The 23,205-nt window shown below is 48.2% G+C and overlaps 2 protein-coding genes across 5 annotated transcripts in view; one reads left to right on the plus strand and one right to left on the minus strand.

Annotated features, from left to right (window-relative positions):
* The window catches only part of megf6 (multiple EGF like domains 6), a 29,979-nt gene that overhangs the window by 2,492 nt on the left and 4,282 nt on the right, over nt 1–23,205 (plus strand). Inside the window, exons 5-28 of one of the 3 annotated variants that reach the window (XM_055513718.1) lie at nt 7,209–7,331; nt 9,145–9,267; nt 9,847–9,972; nt 10,066–10,188; nt 10,257–10,379; nt 10,470–10,607; nt 10,689–10,811; nt 10,900–11,022; nt 11,092–11,316; nt 11,392–11,520; nt 12,674–12,802; nt 13,074–13,202; nt 15,946–16,080; nt 16,187–16,321; nt 17,007–17,132; nt 17,433–17,564; nt 17,676–17,807; nt 18,054–18,182; nt 21,326–21,454; nt 22,160–22,288; nt 22,383–22,511; nt 22,586–22,714; nt 22,794–22,922; nt 23,007–23,135. In XM_055513718.1, coding sequence (XP_055369693.1) covers nt 7,209–7,331; nt 9,145–9,267; nt 9,847–9,972; nt 10,066–10,188; nt 10,257–10,379; nt 10,470–10,607; nt 10,689–10,811; nt 10,900–11,022; nt 11,092–11,316; nt 11,392–11,520; nt 12,674–12,802; nt 13,074–13,202; nt 15,946–16,080; nt 16,187–16,321; nt 17,007–17,132; nt 17,433–17,564; nt 17,676–17,807; nt 18,054–18,182; nt 21,326–21,454; nt 22,160–22,288; nt 22,383–22,511; nt 22,586–22,714; nt 22,794–22,922; nt 23,007–23,135 — 3,177 coding nt within the window. The remainder of the gene's footprint in view (nt 1–7,208; nt 7,332–9,144; nt 9,268–9,846; nt 9,973–10,065; nt 10,189–10,256; nt 10,380–10,469; nt 10,608–10,688; nt 10,812–10,899; nt 11,023–11,091; nt 11,317–11,391; nt 11,521–12,673; nt 12,803–13,073; nt 13,203–15,945; nt 16,081–16,186; nt 16,322–17,006; nt 17,133–17,432; nt 17,565–17,675; nt 17,808–18,053; nt 18,183–21,325; nt 21,455–22,159; nt 22,289–22,382; nt 22,512–22,585; nt 22,715–22,793; nt 22,923–23,006; nt 23,136–23,205) is intronic. The other 2 variants (XM_041073461.2, XM_055513719.1) reach the window with 2 other exon arrangements.
* Nucleotides 12,901–15,752, minus strand: LOC114868638 (EH domain-containing protein 2-like). 2 transcript variants are annotated; one of them, XM_029172427.3, is made up of 6 exons: nt 15,380–15,748; nt 15,115–15,291; nt 14,942–15,039; nt 14,184–14,596; nt 13,938–14,102; nt 12,901–13,851 (listed from the first exon to the last, which is right to left on the minus strand). In XM_029172427.3, exons 1-6 carry the CDS (start codon nt 15,598–15,600, stop codon nt 13,291–13,293), a joined length of 1,635 nt encoding a protein of 544 aa, XP_029028260.1. In that variant the 5' UTR covers nt 15,601–15,748; the 3' UTR covers nt 12,901–13,290. The 2 variants fall into 2 exon arrangements, with proteins under 2 accessions (XP_029028260.1, XP_029028257.1); XM_029172424.3 differs by having other exon boundaries at nt 13,938–14,596; nt 15,380–15,752.

Genomic DNA, 23,205 nt, shown 5'->3' on the forward strand with positions numbered 1-23,205 from the left:
TCAGCTATTAGTTAGTTAGTGTTGAAAAGCTGCCTAATTAACGCAGCAGATCCGTCTTTAAACAGCGCTTCGGGGCTTTGGGGCTTTTTTTTTTTCCAGGCCGTGTCTCTGCTGAGGCCAGTTTCCTCCTGGAGTCACCAGTGTCAGGCCATGCACACAATGGGGTGGTTGCTTTTGGAAGATGCACGCAGAGACAGAGTGATTAGCAGAGGATATTTGGTTTCTACCCCCCGCAAGCTCACAAACACTTACACGACCTGCAGAGCTTTTCCTGTTTGATTGTCCGACCTCCCAACTAAGACTTTCAAACAGTGCTTCCTCTTGCTTAGACATTTCACGGGAATGCGTTGTTGTTTGTTAGAGGTAGGTCTCTGGGGCTTTTTGCTTTCACATGGGCTCTTTGCTTTTCACACTTCGTAGTAACAGTCTGGGAACAGATATAAGATCTTATCAGAAATCCCCCAGGTTTCACTTTCACTCTTCTGCTTCCCATTATTTTGTATTTTCCGCTTTCTAAAACACTTTTCCTTCTCTCGTGTCTCAGGACAGATTTATTCTTACTCTTCTGCCAGACTCATTATAAAAAGAGGGAAGTCATCCAAGCCCCTGTGTGTTGCCAGTTTCCTTTACTCTACCTCTCTATGCTATTAGGCAACAGCATGTGCTACTAGTTATGGGCAGAAGTTTATTTATTTTTTCACATCAAATAGGAAATTGCCCTAATCCTGCTGGAAAAGTTGAAAATCTGCTTTTGTGATTTTCATAACAGGCTACATGCAGAGTATTATGGTCAAAGTTTAGTTCATGACAGGCTGAGTGTGAAATACTGCATATATTTGTTCTTTAACTGCTAATAAATGAAAAAAATTAAAAACATATAAAAAATATAGGAATATCTGAAAGGAACAATCTTTTATTCTTAGCTGTAATTGTGGAAATTGGACTTTGGAGTTAGGTTGAAAACCATGTAGCCTCGATACATACCCACCCCTTTAACAGTGGACTAGCATTTATTCCTTTACAGGCAAAATTAGCAATGAGAATGAATATGTGGCACCGCACATTCCTGCTCAGCAATTACCAAGAGAGACACGGAAACCTGGATGTCTGTGCACAGCGAGCCACCGGGGAGTCCTGAACACGATTAGATCTGAGCTGCGAGCTTTAACATTCCAGAGTCAGACTTGTCCTATATGTGATTCATGGTCTGTACATATGAGTGAGATAAAGCAGCTCTGAGTGTGGTGGTGGTGGTGGTGAAGTTATGATGGAGCCCAGTGGAGAGAGTGTTTCAGCACTCACCATGAACTCACCATTCCTTTGGTGAAACTGGTGCATGTGTCTGCATGACATTAAGTGAGCACAGACACACGGACCAAAACCATCTGGTTGTTTGTTGTTCAGATGAGTGATGGTGGACATCAGGTCGCTTGCATCTTGTTGCACGGGTTGAGTCATTCAGTGGGACGTTTAACGATGTGTGCAGATTTGAGCCATGTCTTGTATTGTTGATACTGGAAAAGATGTGATACAGTACAATTTCAAGGTGTGGTTACAACCTGAGAAAAAATAATTGCAGTGTTCGTTTCCATGACGTTGTGGTAACTTTCATGCATATTTTTATATTGTCAGGAAACAGGGATGCCTCAAGTTAACATCATGACTCGATCCTTTCAGTCTTGTCCTGAACGGATCCTGGAGGATTTTGTGTTGGTTTCTGAGCTACAAGTGCTCTTGAATGTCTACTTTTTAGTTTTCACTGTCAGCAAATGATCTGATCTAAAGGCCAAATGATCGGATTAGCAGATTATGTCTCAAAGGTTTCAGACTGTTTTTTAAATGGGTAGATGGTGAAGCATAGGGCTCAGATTAAGACGTCTTGTTTGTTCTGGCCTTAATTCTTTAACCAAATTTAAGCTCTAGCTACTGTGATGCTGAAGGTTTTGACATGTGGACATCATGATTATCTGTGTTTTCATACAGAATTGTGGCCCAGGCCTCCTCATTAGCTCTGACAGGTTGGTCTTTGCTTTGGCTTGCAGCACACTTGCTCTTTTATTAGAGGATACGAAGGCTTCACGGAAAACTATATAAACAACGTAAACCTTCAGAGATTCACAGAACCCTTGAAGGTTTGCTGCCTTGGTAAACTATGAGCTCAACCACCGACTTGTCTGTAACCTGTTTCTTTTGGAGACACTCTTGTAATGGCTTTGCTGAAAAAAAATGTAATGAAAATAATGTAATGAAAAACTATTACACTAAACTGGATAGAGAGACAGAGCTGTTACTACGAAGGTTTTCTTTGGGACAGGTGGCTTATTGTTCCCACCAAAGCTGCTGTTGGCCATGTTTTTTTAGTCATGTTCCACTGTTAGCGTGATCCTTTATTGCTGTCAGAAACTTGAAGCTGATCCTCAGAGTCAGAGACTTAGAGTCACCGTGAGTACAGGTGGTCGTTGGAGTCTTTCTAGTGAGCACACAGTCCTCCCCACACGACTAAAGGCTACACATAACAGCGTTTGAGGAGCGGAGCTGAAGGAATTCAGCATAAACGTTTCACCCTGATCCATCATAATCGGTACCACTGAGACATTACGTGACCTGAACGCACTGCATGTGTTTGGCTTCAGAGGATGGGAGTGTAAATGACTGATCTGTTTGAGCTGCTCGGTCCTTGTTTTTTGGAACAGACAAGAGCTGAGCTACCAACATAAACACGTACAGTTAAAATATTGGAACAACACATTTTTTTGGACATACATTTGGAAATGAAACATTGAAGATGGGAAAAAAGTCAGTCTTTACTGCATGAATACTACTACTTTATTAAATTTGCAATTAGTATTTAGTCAAACAGCTTGAATTGAAGCTAAACGTTTTGACTTTGCTCACGCTAAGATTTTCATTTCGCGTTCAATGTGGTCGTTTACAGAGGAGAAATAAGAAGGCTTGCGGGAAGAAATGTACAGCCTCATGTTGTCTGTAAAAAACATTTTCAATCCTGAATCCTGATGAACCAAACAGGAATAAAGCATCTCTTCCAGCTGTAGAGCTGACAGATGTTTTTACTGACATATGAATGGAAAAGGTAACAAAATACTTCTAGGGCAGGTGTCCAGTTCCAGCATTTTAAACAAATTATATGAGCTTATAAGATTAGGAACTATTTTTACATCTACTGTGCATGTGTTTATGAACTGAATAAAGACACACATTGTGAAGCAGAACAGTTTTCTGCTTTCAATCACAATGAATGGTGAAAAATTGTGCACGACGATGAGCAAAATGTGCACATCTCATCAAATTTGAACATAAAGTACACAGTATCTGTTAGAGCATAAATTCTATGTTTGAGGGAAGAATGTGAAACATGTGAGATGCTGGAGAAGAAGCTTTTGACCATGTGTCTAAAATGTGCAGTGAGAAGTAGGATTTTTTCACAGTGTTGGAGACAATAAAGAAGTTGAACTAAGGATATTAAAGCTCTGCGCTGACATAACTCTAGCTTGGTGTTCCTGTTACAACGCTGTTATTGTGAACTGGATTAATTGACCTGTTGCAAGCTGTGATTGATTGTATCTCTCTCTCAAACTACACTTTGAACGTAGACATTAAAAAAGTCACACTTTTGTCTCATCTTTATTTGCAACTGAGTTGATTGTCACAGCTGTCTATTAATGACCTTTGACCTTTGGTTCCTTCCATAGGAGCTTCTACGTGTGTGTGTGTGTGTGTGTGTGTGTGTGTGTGTGTGTGTGTGTGTGTGTGTGTGTGTGTGTGTGTGTGTCTTTCAGTACCCAGCTGACCAGTCATTCCGCTGCTTCAGTTTCTTTATCTCATGGGATCCACAATTTTAGTTTCCCTGTATTCATTTGGAGATCAATAATCATAAGTGTAACATAATGCTCCTCTGTTTTCATTAACTTTACCTCTTATGAATAAATTAAATACTTTCTGAACATAATCTGGAGGTGGGTTTGTTCCTATGTCTGTACAGACAGATTAAAAGACTTATATGTTTTTATTGGCTCTGTCAGAAACAGTTAAATGCAGGGTTTGATATCATAAGTCTAGGATGTGGATGTGGATGTGGACGAACCTACATTGGCAGAGAAAGGAATGGGAGATAGGAATGAAAATGATCAGGTGGAAAATCTCAGACCTGAATTAGGCAGCTGATGCCAAACAGCTCTGTTAGCTGGCGCTGCAGAATTAATCCTTCTGATGTAGAAAAAAACAGCCAAATAATATTTCCTGTTATGACAGCACTCCTTTGTCTCCTTGTTATTTATTCGCACAGCAGATGTTTCTATAATAAATGTGTTTTAGCGATGTGTCATTTTCAATTAAAGAAGACATTGGTTTTGTGATGCAGGCTTTTCTAGATTAAAGCGGAGCCTTTTATCGCCGGCGCAGCTGCGAGGGTTAGAGCTCATATTAGTTTGGTTAGTTGTGTTCCTGTTGCTTTGTCCATTTGTTGCAATTGAAATGTGGGAAATAAAGACTTGAAGAATGTAGGAAATGCACATCATTCTTGTCCAAGACTCAAATTCCATCTGTTGAGGAGGAAACATTAAAATACTTCAGGTGAACCTATCGCTTACAACCTCTGTAGGTCTAGGCCTTCTCCTCTCACTGACCTGTGCTGAGCAACTGTGGCCTGCGGATTTTGTTATCGATCCAGATATTTTCTTTAATGTTTTAAACATGAACGGACACATAGTTGATAGCTTGGTGATTTATCCAATTCCCTGAACCTCAATTGTTCCTTTGCTTTAAGAAGAGCATTTGAGAAACTTGGGAACTAGAGGCGCTGTACTGTAGGGGACAAGTAATGAGAAGAGCAGGAGTCAGAGCTTGGTGGAGAACAGGAGCAACAGCTGTCTGTTCTCTACATTACATGACATGAAGCCAGTTACAAAACAAAGACCATCTCAAGGGAATGAACATGGGCAGACGTGTGGTACACATACACTCTGACTTGTCTCTGAGGGACAACATGGCCCCTTGTGACACTGCAGGTCTGTTCAGACTTTTATGTAATTGCGGTTCTTGTTTTTGTCGTGTCTAATATATGTGAACGTCCCTCAATTGAACCAGTGTTTTCGCTTTAATGTCCTAAGAGTATTGCTGTTCACATTCAAAGTCAAACCGGTCTCTGTTAATTAGATACTTCAGTCACAGTTAATTCTATTGTTTCTGACTTGTGGAAACCTGTGGCTCATCATGCTAATGGCAAACCTTATGCCGTGATTCTCAGAGAGCGTATATGAAGGATTTAACATGTTACCAGTGGTTTGAAAGAAAATACAATTTTTAATTCAAAATTAGAATAAATGCAACACAGCAACACTGATTATTGCACAAACTCTTTAGTTTATGTTGAGTAAATGAACTGCTAGTTTGGGCATTAATGCATCTCTCATACTGTACCATATGACCTTCTATCTTATTACTGTAGATTTGTTTCCCCTCTGGTTGGCACCTTAATGGCGATGGCAATGACCCTGAGCTGATATGGACATGCTCATTAGTGCTTTCAGGACCTGTGGGATCATAGTGGGAAGTGTGTGAAGGGGAAGGGCCCTGACGTCAAGGATTCATGTCATCTCCTGATGAGTTAATGAAACGTGCAATACAGGCTTGCTTCTCTGCATCATGTGAACGTGCGTGTATTATTCAGGGTTAAGCTGAAGGTTTATTGGACCCCTTACGTGAGGAGGAATGTGCTGATGGCTGGGCTACTGTCATGAAGGCAGCTGAGCAGTTGAAATACTTGACCTTGTTTATTTATTCTTCCTGAAAGTCTCTCTCCAGAGGACATAGACCTGCCTGCTTTTAGAAACCAAGTGTGGATGCGGCCTGAAAAACAAAGTAGGCGACCCATCCTTGGTTTCTGAGATCTTGCAGAATTCTGCATTTTTCACAATAACTTAACATGAATGAATGGCTGCCGTCAGGGTCTACAAACATTAGTTATTCTTTGTAAAGAGAAATTTAAAACAGATTTCATTTTCAGGTTAAGAGCATGTAAAGGAAGTGCAACACCATCTTTTTTTTGGTCCTCTGACACTTTTTTTTTCTCTAAGCAGCTTCTGAGGTTTCCTGTTATTCGTGGATAAAACAAAGTATTGCTCAAAGCTCAGACTACAGGATTTGATCCCATTAAATCATTCCACAGATGTGAGTGAAAGGCTAAATATTTTTTCCTTTCCATCTTAGTCTTCCTCCTTGATGTGTCCACGCAAATGCAATACATGCCCTGTCACCGGCTCCTTTTTCCACCCCGGACACAACACACTGTATCATCTGGTTTGTCAGTTGGCTGCGCCGCACAGTTTACGGAAAGATCTTTGGTCATTAAATTTAAAACAGTGACAATTTGAACCTTCTGACAAACATGTCATGATGATATTTTGCAGACAGAAGAATTTTGTTCAGATAATAATAAATATTTCATAGAAATTTAAATATATATTTTCTTTTTTTCTGACATTGTAAGCTACAATGTCTGAACTACATTTACAGACACCAAGCTGGCATTGGACAAACAACGGCTGTTATTTTAAAAAATCATCCAGTCTGTTGTTAAAATGCACCTGCAGCTGCGTTTAGCTTCCATATGTCACAGATTGAGCCCATCAATGTGCTGACTGTGCTTATCTATGTAGAGGCTAATGCTGCATTTAAAGCCATGCTTTGATGGAAGCACACATTATGCAACTCCAGAAACGGGACCCTCTGGGTTTTATTGGATTACAGAGGGTGAACACGGACCAAACCTGGAAACCAGTTCACTTCAGAGAGTAGAAAGAACACGGGGAACCTGAAGGAACAAGAGAACAGATTTTAGGACTTCTTACCTTAGTTTCAGTGTTTGTGTTTAATAACGGTGGACTTGATTTCTTTTTAGTTCATTGGTCCCTGAAATCAGCTTTAAAGCATTTTACTTAGAATCTAATTGGAGCAGCAGCTATGCCATGATCCAAACACTGATGGCAGGAAAGAAACTCAGGAGAAATATTTGTTCCTTTTGTTTTTTTTTCCATCGAAAGGAAGAACTAAACAACTCAGGAAGGAACCCCGCGAGGGCAGAGAATGATCAGCTGAAAGGGGGTCTGGACAGCTTTCTGTCCACACAATTGATTTAACTGCTTTGTGCTTGTGTAGACTGTGCATTATGCGTCTTAATGCTTCTCTTTCAGATGTTAATGAATGTGAAGTGGATGAAGGTGGCTGCGAGGGGCACTGCTGCAACACCATTGGCAGCTACTACTGCAAGTGTCCTGAAGGCAGAAGACTGGGGACAGATGGCAGAGCATGCGACGGTAAGAGCTGGGTGACATCTGGATGTGGAGAGACTGAAAGCCTTTATTTACAGCTTAGAATTTAAACAAGCATATGCACTAATACATCCAATATAATGCACAGAGTAACACGTGACCTGCAGGTGGGAGTGAAAGCCAAGTCCAACGGTGCAAACACAAACACACAAACAAACTAAGTTGCATAAATACTGTATAGGTTGAAAAATGCCATACACAGTTGATGTGTTACACACACTCTTTCCCTACAGGGCAGCTGCATAGCTTTAAGTTCTGATTTATCCACACTGACAAACTTCCACAAAGGCTGTGTCATCCATCACATGAAGCCCATCCTGCTGCCTGAAGCAGTCACAATAAGACCCGGCAGCCTTAAGCAGGCACTAATGAAGAGGAAGCACTGTTGTTGTTGAGCCCATTTGTTCCCGAGACACAGGTGTGAACCTGGCTTTTGACCTTTCAGACAGGATGTGGTTAGTGAAAGCGAGCCTAGTTCTGGACAGGACGAACGGACCCCACTTTAACAGATCTGGGTCCACCTTTTACAGGTTTTCTGGTGCTCGTATTTGCTGTTTATCCACTGAGTGAGAATTAAAAGTCTTGCTTCTGAGATCCACCTGTTTCTGAGCGTGTGCAGAAAGCGCCTGTGCTGCATCTTTGTGTCGCCGTGGACGCCGGCTCAGCGACTCTTTGAGCCAGACGGTGTCCCACAATACCATTCAGACCCCGTGCCCCTTGACCTCTGACCCCGCCGCTGCCGATTCTGCTGTCACACTCTCACACACCATCTTATCCGTCCTTGAAAAGCAACTATTGTACGTCTCACATTGAGACCCTTTCACACGAGGAGCCCAAGTATATTAACCCTGACAAATCTCCCCATGTGTCTAGTGCTTTCAGCGTTTTCTCCAAAAGCTGCAGATGTGTCAAGAAATAAAAGAGTCCAGAATGATTCCACAGTTCATGAATATGTAATTCTCCACAGTGATGATTGTTTCAGCACTAGTGCAGATTTTAGAATTAGAACATTTAAGCTCATCCTACTCATCCTTGTATTGATTCTTTACAAGTGCAAGACACTCCTCTCAGTTTAGCTCCTATTATTGGACTCATGGTAATTAAAACTGTCTGAGCTCATTGTGTAGAGGGCTTTTCCCACGAGTCTGAAGTGAGTGAAGTGAGTGTAGAGACAGAATAAATACAAACAAACCTGCAGGAGCTTCCTCTTTGAACTGATTACTAATCTAATATTAGTCCAACATACTGTAGGAGGATGATGTAGGATGACTGAGGCGTTGCGTGTTCAGATAAGTGGAAGCACATGTTCTTAGTGCTGAGCAGCTCCTCCTCGGGCAAAAAGAAGCTCCAGCACCGCTAGTCCCTCTCCACACACTGCTGCTCACTCTGTCATCGCAAGTGGGAGCCGAAACAGCTTCTGTGAGCCGGAGATGACAACCAGGCTCCTGAAGGGAACTGGGATGTGTGCTCCAGATGTGTAGTAAGACTTGATTGGGATGTGTCTCTGCATGGACCCGCTACGCACAAACTGTGTGCAGGAAGCAAATTCCTTGAATTCACTAGAGGAAATGTTTAACTGGACCACCCCCAAGTATATTGTGATAAATGTCTTGTTTATAAAATGCAGATGAAGTTAAGCTTTAATTAATTTTCCCACAACTGGTCTCAGTGAGGCTCAAGCAGAGAAGCTACATACAGTACACTGTATGTGCTGCTGACTGTGACCCACTCACACTGAACGCACTCTTAAAGTCCAGGTCTGGTTCATTTTCACATGTTTGTGTGTGTGTTTGTTCAGATGTAAACGAGTGTGAGGAGCTTAATGGAGGATGCCAGCAAACGTGTGTGAACACTCCAGGCTCTTATTACTGTGAGTGCAGTGAAGGCTTCCGCATGCACACTGATGGTCGGACCTGCATTGGTAAGTACTGAACACCCACCTATTACAGTTGTGGCAACACAAAAACAACAGGATCTGTATTCAAATACTAGTATATAGTATATATAAACTACCATTCATACAAGTGGCCTGATATGTGGAATATATGGAGGAACGTCTGGTCCTGTTGCTTCTCGAGGCTTCTTCTGGTTTGTTTCCACAGTGAACACGAAAAACATATCTGTACTGAGTTGAATTGAATTCTTAAATTGGTTCTTTTGACGCCAGAGCGCTGAAGGGAAGGAGGCTGAGGCGCAGCCGCGTCTGCTGGAGTCATCAGCCTTACGAGCCAGTTGCTCTCTCAGTCTCACTGTGCCGTCTGTGTCTTCGCGTCCGTGTTTAGAGCACCCGCAAGGCACACGGCCGATGTTCATATTTGACAGATCATTAAATCACGCGGGTAAATGGGATGGAAAGATCATTAGAGACTAACAGCAGGCCCAGCTTCAATATCGCTTCGCCACAGTTACGCGGCCGCAGCCGTCGAGGTGCTAAAATTGCCGACTTGGTCGATTTTAATATTTACGAGTCATGGCTGTGTGCGTGTGCTTTGCTGTGAAGCTGTGAACTCCTGCTCTGTGCTGAACGGTGGCTGTGAGCACAAGTGCGTGGACATGGGCAGCGGCCACTACAAATGTGAGTGTCGCCAGGGTCACCAGCTGAAGCGCGACGGCCGACACTGTGAACGTGAGTCCTCCCACCAGGCGGCGCCGTTTCACCTGTGGCCTCATCGTGACCTCTGCGGGGTCAGACTCACCTGTGTGCATGTGTTGCTGTCAGTGCGGGACCCCTGCGACGCGGCCAACGGCGGCTGCGCCCAGCTGTGCCTCTCGGTGGCCGGACGAGTGCGGTGCAGCTGCCAGCCCGGGTTCACGCTGGCTGGAGACGCCAAAAGCTGTGAAGGTGAGGCGCTCAAATACATGACACAGGTTGGCACTCTTTGATATAACACACTGTCATCTGTATCACAGATATTGATGAGTGCGGCGCGGGTCAAGCCAAGTGCTCCCACGGCTGCGTCAACACGCTGGGCTCCTTCCGCTGCGTGTGTCACCCCGGCTTCGAACTGGGCGCCGATGGGAAACAGTGCTACCGTGAGTACGACTCGTGTCGGGGTCCCCTTCATCGTCATCATCGTCATCATCCTCATCGTCGTCATCTGCCCTCGATGCTCTCCGCTCCAGGCATTGAGATGGAGATCGTCAACAGCTGCGAAACGGGCAACGGCGGGTGCGCGCATCGCTGCGACCACACCACCAGCGGTCCCCTGTGCTCCTGCCGGCGCGGCTACCAGCTGGGCCCGGACAGGAAGGCCTGCGTGGGTGAGGAGCCTCGCTGGTCGCGCCTCATTTTCCTCCACCTTCCTGTTTGTGTGTGTCACCGGCGCCGCCTGCGCTCCTCAGATCGCGACGAGTGCCTCGGTGGGGAGTCCTGCTGCAGCCACGCCTGCAGAAACTACCCGGGCGGCTACGAGTGCAGCTGCAGCGCCGGCCACAGGCTGAACGCGGACGGCTGCGGCTGCGACGGTGAGCGCCCCGCGGACCGATCCGGCGTCTCGCCGCCGTTTTTGGGCCGTCTTGACCTGCGTCGCTTCCTTTCGCATCCTCCCGACAGACGTGGACGAGTGTCTGGCAGAGACCGCCGGCTGCGAACACTTCTGCGTCAACGCTTTGGGAACGTACGAGTGCTTCTGCCGCCGGGGCTTCCGCTTGGATCAGGATCAGCACTCCTGCGTTTGTGAGCATCGCTTTCATTCCCGTCGCACTTGCAGCGAGCGCGCCTCTAACGTGCTGTGGGTGATTTCAGCTCTTTACAGCAGGGACGAGGAGGAGGACGATGAGGAGGAGCAGCTGGAGGCCTCACCAGGAGGACTGCCTGACCTGCTGTTCCGCAGCGCTCCTCAACTGCTTCAGTACACGGCAGCCTTACGCTCCGGGCACAGCAGTGATGATGATGATGATGATGATGGTAGCGAAGAACTGGAGAACCAGAGGGAGCGTCGTGGAGAGCTCAGACTGGACAGCCACATAGGTACAGCAGGGCTTGTGCAGCGTAGCAGGATAAAGCTATGAAAGTGTGGCTTCGAGGTGACTTTTCTTTTATCAGTGTGTCTGGATGACTCGTTCGGGGAGGACTGCAGCGTGAGCTGTGACGACTGTGTGAATGGAGCATGCAGCGTTAGCAGAGACAGATGTGAGTGTGTTCCAGGATGGACGGGGACTCTCTGCAACGAGAGTAAGTACAGTTGCAGTTACTGTAAAGGTGCACAACAAGCTTCATGAAATTCAAAACTCTGCTCATTTCCTCTCGTTCCACTTTGCATGAACGTGGGTCAAGCAGCACACTTTCATCAGGACGGTAGCTTAGCTCTTTTCCCCACAGAAGCTCCCGTTAGCAACATGTTTCAGTTTGAGAGAGAGAGAGAGGGGAGAGGAGCCGGCATCAATCACGGGCCCTGCACAAAACCCTGTCAGCTGCTTTATGTGGGAGGCTGGATTGTTTATGGGCGCCTGAGCACGAGAGCACCGGGGGAATCAATCCGTCCGCTGCTGGGGACGCGCACACGGCGAGCGCTCAGCCCGCGGCCCAGGATGTGCACAAGCACGGCTCCGTGGTTCCCATCCAGGTCCACGATTGATGGCTGTCTTTGATCTGAACCCGAGTCGTGCGGGAAACCATAAAAAAAGCCTGTTAGAAGTGAGCGGTTAGTCTCAGAAACCCGCTCCTGAGGTAGAAGTAGTGAGATGAACCACATTTACAGCTGGTGTAAGGAGCAATTATAAGATCCAAGAGTTGTTATAATATAGAAACAGCAGTCCCAGAGTAAAGGAGATAGTCACGATCAGTTTGGTAGTGTGTAGATATTATTTTTTAAGTCTCGGCTTGTAAATTTATTTTAGAGTCATAGATATAAAAAAACAGTGAATTAATTGTTTAAAATCTGTTTGTTTTGCTTCATAATGTCTCCATAAACTCCTCAATTTCTTTTCCATCATTATTTGAGCTGTGATTTGTTTTTACTAGACTAAACATTTATACATTTATTTGAGCTGAGGCTTTAGTGTTTATTGGACATCGTTAACTTGCTGTTGCCTCCATAAATCACGTGAAGATGGTTTATCTACTGGCACAACTTCACATCACTATGAGGAAAGTGTGACACGGACTTTAAGCAGACGTTCGCTTGATGGATTATAGCACTTAGCACGTCTTAAACAGGCGGCTGGTTTACGTTGTCACTGCCAGCCAGACCGGGCACATTAAAAATATCAGGTGGACATGGAAAGGCGGGGCTTGAACGTGGACTTCCTGCCCCCGGTGCGCGGAACTCCATTTTCCCACGGTTCGATCCAATTAGCGGCGGCGTCGCTCTGCCCTGTGTTTACAGCTTGTCCACAGGGAACCTACGGGCAGGCCTGCAACAGCCTGTGTCGGTGTCGTAATGGAGGCTCGTGTGACCCTGCGACTGGGAAGTGTCTGTGCCCCCCAGGGGTGCTGGGCCCGCTGTGTGAAAACGGTTCGTATACGTTCTCTCCTCTACACATAAACACATTATGCCCAGAGGGTCTAAATATGTATGACCTTAACCTAGACATGACAAAGGATTCAGTCACCTCTGATTTAAATGCTTTATTACTTCACCTGAAACATAATTGCTTATATGGAGAATGGAATTGGGTCAATGTTGATATTCAGACAATTCATTTTTTGATTTACTTGCTGACTTTACACCTGATTCGACACGTGGCCTCTAATCAAGGCATTTTGGGGCGTGCGTGTGTTTCCAGGTTGTCCGAGGGGCTACTTCGGAAGCCGCTGCAGACGAAAGTGCAACTGTCCCAACGACGGCCACTGCCACCGTCTGTACGGCGGCTGCCTGTGCTCCCCGGGATTATACGGCCGCTTCTGCCACCTGCGTGAGTGCCCACCTGGCCCCATCCCGCGGCTGCATGTGGTATTATGGCGTCAGATATAAAGAACGCGCTCAAAGCCGTCCGAGGTCCTTTAGGCGTCGCTGTTGCCGGCGCTCTGCCGCTTCGAGGGCGGCACCAGGTGAGGGGGCAGCTCCCGGGGGAGCCAGTGCCCCTCCAGCTTCGCCTCGATCAGGTGGACGGCCAGCGCGAACTCCTCGCCGTCCAGCATGCCGTCCCCGTCCACGTCGGACAGCCTCCAGACGTGGGCCAGCACCGAGTTGGGCAGGAGGGTGCTCAGCATCCACTCCTTGACTTTGGCGCCGCTCAGCTTGCCCTGGCGCGGGCTGAGGTTGTGGAAGATCTCGTCGTACTTGGGCCTGTGCTTCTCCACAGCCCACTCGTCCGGGTCCGTCTCGCCGCTCCCGTCGTCCTTGGGGGGTTCTTTGAATGGGTCCCTCCGGTGGTGCTCGGGCCTGAACGTCCCCATGAGCTCGCCGTCCAGCACGCTCGGCAGCGACCGCTTCCTCAGCTCCTGTTGCTGGAGCAGGGGCATCACTTTTGCAATGTCGCTGCTCAGAAGTTTGTCCAGGGAGGCCATTAGACTCGGTTTCAGCGGCTTGAACTTTGAGAAATTTTGACCCAGGAGTTTCTCCTGAAAATAAACAGCGACATACGAGGCTTGTGAAACCTATTTAGAGATGGTCTCTATTAATACAGTAAATTACAACAGGGCTTGACCTGCATCTTGGTGCAGTCAGGGAAGTCGCCAGCTGGGATGTGATGCTGCTGCTGGATCTTGGTGAAAATGACAGGAAGCTGGTAGATCAGCTCGTGCTTCTTGCTTCTTCTGCAAAAGATGGTGGGCATCTCCTGCTTCAGGTGGCTGATGATGTGGGCGTGGGCCTGTGGGGGAGGGAAGCAAACGCAGCTGACTGACGCGCCGGGTGCCCTCGGCGTGTGTCGGCACGCGAGTCGCTGCCTCACCCTCACCAGCCGCGCCCTCTTCACCAGGTCATTCAGCTTGCGCACGGCGGCGTTGCGCGGCAGGTTCCTTATGTCGGCCAACAGGTCCTCCTCCTCCAGCGCGATGAGGCGGTAGTGGCTGCAGACCTGCCTCGGCTCCGACCAGAAAGACCCGATGTAAACCCGCAGGATCTCCGGGGTGCGGAACACTTTCCCCAGCGACCACATGAGGGCGCCGTACACCCTCATGAGCTGCTGGGAGTCCACGGCGTCCGCTTTGTTCAGAACCACCCGCAGCTTCTCCTCGAAGCCAAACAGAGCCCCGAAAGCCCGGGTGAGCTCATCGGAGAACTCCAGCTTGTTGGAGTCGAACAGGAGGATGATTCGGTCCACGCGCTCGGCGAACCAGCGCAGCACCGCCGGGAAGTCGTAGCCTTGGGATGGGGGAGCAGAGACACAGGGTTCTCATTAACACGCCTCAGTCAGACAGAGAGGAACAATTCGTGTCCCACTGGTCTTCACTGGCCTCAGGTTACACCCACACATTAAAATGTCCATAAACCAAAGCAACGGCTGCTCTGCTGCACCCTGCTCCTCTTGTTCCCTCACTGTCAGCTCTAAGTATTTGAATTTTCCTGGTCACAGACACAGTATTTCTGTTATGATTCCTACTGTTACTGTTTTCTACCAAGGAATTTAAATCCACTATCACTGGATTTATGGAAGCAAATACATAGTAATTGGAAATAATAGGAAATTGAAAATGAATAGTGTCTCACCTCGACTCAGCCGTCTTTTGGCAGCAGTTAAGATCCCCGGGGTATCGATGATGCTGATGCTCTCAAGCAGCTGGTTTGGCAGTTGAACGCACTGAAACCTGCAAATGAGCAAACACGAATGCCATTATTTTTCTCGTAGTCTCCTTCTCTTTTCGGTGTGCTGAGCTCATCACCTGTTCAGAAAAGAATTTCCAAACGTGTCGAGGTTGCGAAAGGGCCTCTTCGGGTCCACCGTGAGCGCATTTCCGGGCGTGGTCTCTTCTGCCTCCCCGTGCATGAGGGCGGTGAAGCAGTCGGTGGTCGGCTCGGGCCCGACTCTGCTCCCAGGAAAGTCCTGTTCTATGAGATACCTGACACACGGACGGGGCTGTCGTTATCGGACATCACAACACGGTTTTCTATATATGCACGGGAACATATATGCGACTTGATAGAGACCTGATGAAGGTAGTCTTGCCCGTGGAGTACTGACCCATCACCAGCACCATTGGCTTGTTGTCGAAGTCGGCGTCCTCATAGCTCGGGGAGTGGAAGTGATGGAAGGAGTAGTATTTCTCTATGGGCAGCAGCCTCCTGTAGTACAGACTCTTCAGCTCCTCTGTCACCATATTGACGTCCCCCAGCGTTTTGGGGTTGCTCCACAGCCTCCGGATGGACATGGCGACGGGTTTCTGCTCCTGACGCTGCAGCGCGGCCGAGGCTCAGCCTTCTGGAGTCGGGAACTGAGTGATGGAGGAATGCGCAGGAGAAATATTATCAGACCCTCACAGCTGTCCTCTCCGTCCTGCAGCGGGACATTTGCAGGGTGGAGAGGGTGTAACCAGAGCGATGCAGCTGCACATAATGTAAAGCCAATATTCATGAGGACAGGGTGGAGTGGAGTTGAACTTTTATTGAGGAGTTTATAGTTAGAGGATCTGACTGTATGTTTGTCAGGTTTAGTAATAATACTGTAGCTTGGGCATCTATTCGTGGCTCCTGCGCTGATGTCGTTCTCTCCTCAGCCTGTCCCAGGTGGACGCACGGCGCAGGCTGTTCCAGGGAATGTGACTGTGTTCGGGAACATTCCTCTGGCTGCGACCCCAAAACAGGAAGCTGTTCCTGCAAAGCTGCATACCACGGGCCTCGGTGTGAGGAAGGTAAGGCCGCATGGTGCAAACGCAGCGACGTCGCCCACGTCGCCCACGTCGCCCACGTCGCCCACGTCACCCACGCTAACCTGCACCTCCTGCCTCCCCCGTGCAGAATGCGAGCCAGGCCTCTTCGGTTCAGGCTGCGAGCGGCCGTGCGACTGTCCAGGTGGAGGGTCATGTGACCCCAGGACTGGAGAATGCAGCCTGCGGTGTCCTGCAGGCCTTCACGGAGACAAATGTCAGCAGGGTGAGACACAAAGTGTAAATGAAGTCTGTTTGCTTGCTTTCAAACTTCCCACACAGGTTATATACTGTATATATATATATATATATATATATATATATATATATATATATATATATATATATATATATATATATATATATATATATATATATATATATATATATATATATTCATTCTCTGTACCGTCCCGTACGTCTACGCAGATAGAGCTTTTCTCGTTATCAGCGGAGCAGCTGAAATCGGGGGGTTCCTCCACAGCAGGGTGTTTTCTGACAGTTTACTCTGCTGCTTGATGGAAAGTTCAACCCTCTGTTTTGGGATCTGGCGTTAAACTGCATGTTATACAGGAGCGTCTGGTGATGCGAACCGTGTCCCTGTGGGCTGGACTGATATAACAGAGCAGAGTCACAGGATGTCAGCCCCAAGGCACAGTCCAACTTTAGATTTACTGTTGCTCGTCCGAAGACCAAATATAAAAGAAACAAACATTGACATTTTTCAGATTTCAGTCCAGGTCATGGCGGGGCGATTGACTTCAGTTCCTACTGCAAAGACTATTGGCAGAGAGTGAATAAATAAACAAAAGACGCTTGAGTATTTCTCGACTTTCACATGTGCAGTTTTCTCCTCTCACACTTTGAGCAAAGTGCTGTAGTTATACTGGAGCTGTTTTTTGCTTTTCTAGCCTGCCAGCCTGGGAGCTATGGAGAAAACTGTGGTCTGAGCTGTGAGTGTGGAGAATGGCCCTGTGATTCTGTAACTGGACAGTGCATCTGTCCTGCTGGGAAGACGGGACCGGACTGTCAGGAAGGTAGATACAGTTAAAGTATTAGCACTAGGGTTATGTTACTTTCAACTGAATTAGAACCAGATGGTCCCCAGTGATATGAAATGATAGCAGTATTATCCTCAGCCCATTGGACAGCTCTAGTGTTGGTGGTCTTTATGTCCCATATTCTACCAGTGCGATATATACAACTTTCAGGGATGAATGCATTCATCATCCAGATTATTCACACTTAACTGGCTTTAAAGCTTTACAGAGAAATAACTCACATAAGTGGCTCACTGCTGCATTAATCTGAGAGACTTAACGCTTAACGCTCCCCAGACTGCCCTGATGGATTGTGGGGGTTGAAGTGCCAGTCCGTGTGTGCAAACTGTGAGAACGGAGGATCTTGCAACAGGCAGCACGGAGGCTGCGACTGCGCGCCGGGCTTCACAGGAAGCGTCTGCCAAAGCAGTGAGATCAAATCACACCCAGCCACCAAAGCCTCCGTGCACTCTTAATAGAGAGAAAAGCTACACTTGCATTATTTTGTACGTAACTTTGGGGGATTTTCTGCTTCCGCAGCTTGTGAGTCAGAGTTCTGGGGCAGCGGCTGCCTCCTGAAATGCCAGTGCCATGAGAGATCTCTGGGCTGCGACTCGGTCACTGGCCAGTGTGTGTGTGAGGCCGGCTTCACCGGAGACCGCTGTGAAGCCAGTACGTCACTCACAGGAACTTTAACAGATGCTGCCACCATGAGGCAGTTGTCAGCTACAACTTTAGCTCTGCATCATTCAGAATAATGGATTTATTATGGTTGTAGTGTAATAATACCTCCTGAGCTCTGCTATGAACTCCTTCAGTGTCTCCATAGTTCTTTGCACTTGCTTCATGTTGGTCAAAGTCAAACAGCCATGTTGTTACTGCACGCTCACGTTTATATTCCTGTGCTGTGTCGTCCAGAATGTACAAACGGCACATACGGGCAGGACTGTGTTCACCGGTGCCAGTGTCAGAATGGAGCCCTCTGCGACCACGTGAGTGGAGCCTGCACATGCGCCCCTGGCTTCACCGGCACGTTCTGTGAAAAGAGTAAGATTCCACTGGATTTTGATCCGTGACTATAGGAATCCATTCACTTGTGAAAAAAAGAGAAACTAAGGTGCTTTTTTCAGTTGTAGTCCTTGATATCTCTCTTATCTCTGTTGAAAGTAAAAACAAAGCAAATTTAAGGTGGTTCATATTCACTGATACTGTTCAGATTTACACATTTGCAATGTAAAATGTCATAGTATTTCTATGATCGGACAGGACAAACAGAGACACGTCTAAATGCACTAGAGGGCGCTACAGGACCTTAATCTGACTTCTGCCTCTTGTCCACAGCTTCAGCGAGTCATCCTCCACATTTAATGAATCATCAGACTGTCACGTTAAAACCACACAAAATTCTTTATACATTTTGCATCAGACACGTGTTAGATTTGTCAAATAGTTATAACAGAAGAATAGATTTGGCCTTGACATCACGTTGGCTCATGTTATCGCAAAGTAGGATTTACCGTAAGCATATTAGTACCACCTCCAGTATGTGGGACGTCGTAAATCACTGCGGTGTCACACCAGAACAGACCTACACATCCCCAGTCATAACAGCGTAATGGCCGTAGACGCAGGCATCACTCTGATTGGACGTCGCCAGGCAAACCGGGCTATGGTTCCGACCAGAGTCTGCTCTCTGAAGGCCCTTTCCCCTCAAACACGGGTGTCCAGTTTCTCAGTCTTCTGCTGGGCCTCTTCCTTCAGCAGAAGTCAGGAAGCCGCCCGTGCTGTGAGAAGGACCAGATCTCCCTGGTTCATCTGTTCCACAGAACCTAAATGGAAAGAGATGACTCTGCTTCTCGGTCGTCTGTGTGGGTGATTTCCATCACGTTTATGTTGTTATTCATAGAAATAAGTGGGACGAGGCTCAGGAAGCGTGTCACCATGGCGAAAAAGTTGGTTCGCTGCACATTTTTGCGGCGCTAAAGCCGGTGCTAAACATTTCATTCAGGTTTTGCCGGAGGAAACAAGCTATTGTGCTGACATGGGTCCTGCACTCGACCACTTTGATGTTTGCATGAAAATAGTTCGTTTGGTTGCAGTAAAAGGAGCCCGAGTCCGACTGGCATTGAACATCCGCGTCATTGTCAAAGGAGCCGGGTTGTTTTCTTGTTGTTGTTGTGCTGACCTCTTTCAGAGTGTAGCCTCTGAATAGCACCAGGAAGTTCTATTCTGTGTTCTCTCTATCCGCTCTGTTTCTGCGGTCTGCTCTCCCCAGCTGTGTGGTCCCTGGACCTGCTTTATGGGCTGACAGCAGTGGCTCTTACACAAGCAGGGATCTGGAAATAATCCTCCTGTCTTAAAGAGCTCATTTAGTCTAGAGATGGAGACTTGCAGCGATGGCAAACAGTGTGTGTGTGTGTGTGTGTGTGTGTGTGTGTGTGTGTGTGTGTGTGTGTGTTCCTATAAACAAAGACTTAAAGGGAAGAGTCTGGATTTACAAACACTTGCAGACACTGCACTAATATCAGGATGACAGATTGTCGCTATCGCTTGGTAAAATAGAAACCAGGCGCCCCCTGCTGGCCTGAGTGAATAGTAAATGCTGCCGTTCAAACGTCATCACGGCCTCTGTGTGGTGCAGTAAAACTTTGCCAGCTGCATTTGAAAAGAGACATTTGTGCACGTTGGTTTGACTTGTGGGACTCCCATAAAAATGGGAACATCACTCAGATGAGACGTTTAAAGTTTATATTTTAAGATCAGAGATGTGTTGAGCCACAGTTGCATTGATTCATTATTTCTCAGACACATTAATTTGTTCCCCAGGACAAAAAGACCAGCTCGTTGCTATGGGGTCAGCAACTGCTATGATGATAATAAACAGCAGACAATAAAGCTGTGATTTTGCTACGAGGCTACCACAGGCCTAATGTACAGCTGGGTCAGGATGACAGCATCCTCAGCGGGCTAGCTTTAATAGCGTTGCAACGCAACCACTACAGAGGCCGGCGAAGACGTCATGATGTCAGCGTGGGAACACGGCGACGGCGGTGCCAGAAACTGCTGAGCAGGAAAGATACTTTCTTTCCCCCCAAATTGAGGCCCTGAGGCAGAGAAGGGACCGGACAGCGTCATCAGATCACATCACCGGAGCCGGAGGAGCGGGGCGGCCATGCACGGGCTGGTGTCGAACACGGTGCAGTGGCATCTGGACACGTGAAAACCACCAAGTTACACATTTGGGCTGCGCTTCCAATTTGCGGTTTGGTTCCGCGGCCCGCCCGCGTCTGCGCAGATAGGAGCGGCGGTATGTAAATTGAATAAAACACCGCTGGCCGCTGAGATAATTGGGACAGATTCCACTCAAACTATCACCAGACGCTCACGTATTAGAGCGAGATTAAACAGCGGAGGGTTCGTCAGGGAAAGAGATGTGGACAGCGGCTGGGGATCAGTCAGCCTTTGATGCTTCCAGGGCGGCATTCCTGCAAATGAAGACCACAACAGGGGAGATTTTATGGACTATTGTGCTGTGATTCCCTTTAGTGACAAATTGAGCAATCACCAAATATGCGGAGAATAAACAGCCATTCTTTCCTGCTCTGGTGAAGTCATGCTTACAGACAATATTTACATCCCAGTAATGGAGAGCTTCATTCATCCCGCAGCCTGGAGCTACGGTGCGTTGCTGCGGATGGGAGCGACCTGTGTTTATCAGAACTCTCCTTGTGAATGGGAAACAGACTGGTACGGATCCCGTGCGCCCCCCCCCAATCCGCCCCCTCACACCAGTGAGGCGGTAACCCGGCCTGGCTTCGCAGCGCGCCGGTGGGGCCCGTGGACTCAGCAGGTGCTCCAATTACCAGCACCCCCCACCCCCCAGAAAGGGAGCGGCCGCCGAGCGGCCCGCGCTACTTTTCATGTGGCCCAGATGGCACATGAGCTCATTTACCGAACGCAGACACTGTGCAAATGAACCGCCGCAGCGTGGTGCTGCAATGTGATACCGGTATTTCCAGGAGGCGGTGGGACGGAGAGGGAAAGTTGGAGCAGAAGAAGAGGGCGAGAGCTGGGGAAGGGAAGAGGGCGAAGTAAAAAAAAAAAAAAAAAGCGGCTGCATCTAAACCTTTTCCTCTGGTCTTGTGAAGCTGCCAGTTCTAACCAGTGGGATGTTTTATCTCGGCCCGCAGCGTGCCCGGACGCCTTTTACGGTCCTGACTGTGGCCAGATGTGTGAGTGCAGAAACGGTGCCCGCTGCCACCACATCACAGGAGCCTGCCTGTGCACCGCCGGCTGGGCAGGACCACACTGCATTCTGGGTAATGGAAGCCACATCATTAAAACGGGGTGTGAGGGAGGCCCTCACTGTGGCCCATCTCTACATCCTCCCCTAAAACACGGCCGTGATGCGTTTGTGAACAATTATCTGTGTAATGAGAGCTCGCCAGTCACTGTTTTAGGGATGGGCACGGGTGGATGCGGCAGGAGCCCCCTGGCACCAGCCCACGTGTTTATGATGAGCAGCATTAGCAAAGTCAGAATATAGCTCAGGAGCCAATCAGTGTTTTCATGCTGAAGGTTCTCAAGGACTTCATGCCGTTGTTTTAATGAATCCAGTGAAAAGCCCACTAAAGTTCTTTAGCCTGTCATTCTGCAGCCTTTTTCAAGACTTTCCTCTCCCACAGCCATTTTGTGGTTCCAACTACCAGAGCCAGAGTCAGCAGAAAGCCACGAGCATGACTTAATGATGCATCTCTATCATTAGAGCATTTTCCTCTCTCTCAGCCTCCAAATGTCACCGTGGACTTTGATCATTAAGGAGAGTTTTACAAGATGTCACATATGTGTGGTGAAAACCCCTAATGTCCCAAGATGTCGTTTATCCCCCCGTTCCCGTGCGTCGGCCAAGTGTGTGACGTGTGTGTGTGTGTGTGTGTGTGTGTGTGTGTGTGTGTGTGTGTGTGTGTGTGTGTGTGTGTGTGTGTGTGTGTGTGTGTGTGTGTGTGTGTGTTTGCTTTGGGCAGAGTGCCCGAACGGTCGTTTCGGCGAGAGGTGCAATCGGACCTGCGAGTGTCATAACGGTGCCGGGTGCGACCACGTCACCGGGCGGTGCGTCTGCGCAGCCGGGTGGACCGGGACCGGCTGCGACCTGCGTGAGTAGCTCATCTCTCGGTCCCACACAAGAAAAGCGGCTGGAGCTGTCATCACAGCGTGTGTGCGCGTGTGTGTGTGTGTGTGTGTGTGTAGCTTGTCCTACAGGTCAGTTTGGGGAACGCTGCTCTGGCCGTTGTCTCTGTCAGAACGGGGGCTCTTGTGACAGCAGGACCGGCCGGTGCTCCTGTCCGCCTGGCTGGACCGGCGCCATCTGCGAGTCAGGTGAACCTCAGTCCCAATGTCTCCTCAACATCTCTGCTCGGTTCCACCGACCGTGTCCTCTGTGTCCCTTGTAGAGTGTGAGGAAGGACGCTATGGGGAGAACTGCTCTCAGACTTGCAGCTGTGTGAATGGAGGGAGATGTGACAAGGTGACAGGAGGATGTGGGTGCCGGCCGGGTCGGACTGGACCGCTCTGTGAGTCAGGTGAGACCCGGACCGACACGTCAGAACTGTTGTCAAACCAGCATTCCCCGTGGTGTCACCCGTTGTGTTTGGTCTGCAGCCTGTCCTGAGGGCTCCTTCGGCGAGGGCTGTGAGCAGAGGTGCGACTGCGTGCGTAGTTCGCGGTGCCACCGCGTGACGGGTCGCTGTGAGTGCGAACCGGGCTGGAGAGGAGCGAGGTGTGACAAACGTGAGTGTGTACAAGCCACGGGAAGCCGGGGACCGGGCCCGGAGCGGGCTCTGAGCCCAGGCTCACGCGTGTGTCTCCTCCCAGCGTGCCCCCCGGGCTCCTATGGCGCTTCCTGTGCCCTGCGGTGCCAGTGCCAGACTGGGGCGTCCTGCCACCACCAGACTGGGAGCTGTGGTTGCCCCGCTGGGACCACCGGACCGGGCTGTGAGAGACGTACGAGTGAAGTCATTCTGAATCTAAACATGTGAATGTATAGATTTTGACGGGCATCATGGGATTGAAG

This window comes from Betta splendens, chromosome 13, assembly GCF_900634795.4.
Source record: "Betta splendens chromosome 13, fBetSpl5.4, whole genome shotgun sequence".
Classification (NCBI taxonomy): Eukaryota; Metazoa; Chordata; class Actinopteri; order Anabantiformes; family Osphronemidae; genus Betta; species Betta splendens.

Bases quoted from the DNA above. Each gene is read 5' to 3' on its own strand.
- LOC114868638 (XM_029172424.3), bottom strand. From the start codon at position 15,600: ATGTCCATCCGGAGGCTGTGGAGCAACCCCAAAACGCTGGGGGACGTC. The intron at 15,040-15,114 runs GTGATGAGCTCA...GCTCATTTGCAG, and splicing joins GGAAATTCTTTTCTGAACAG to GTTTCAGTGCGTTCAACTGC. The intron at 14,597-14,941 runs GTGAGACACTAT...CCCCATCCCAAG, and splicing joins CAAAAGACGGCTGAGTCGAG to GCTACGACTTCCCGGCGGTG.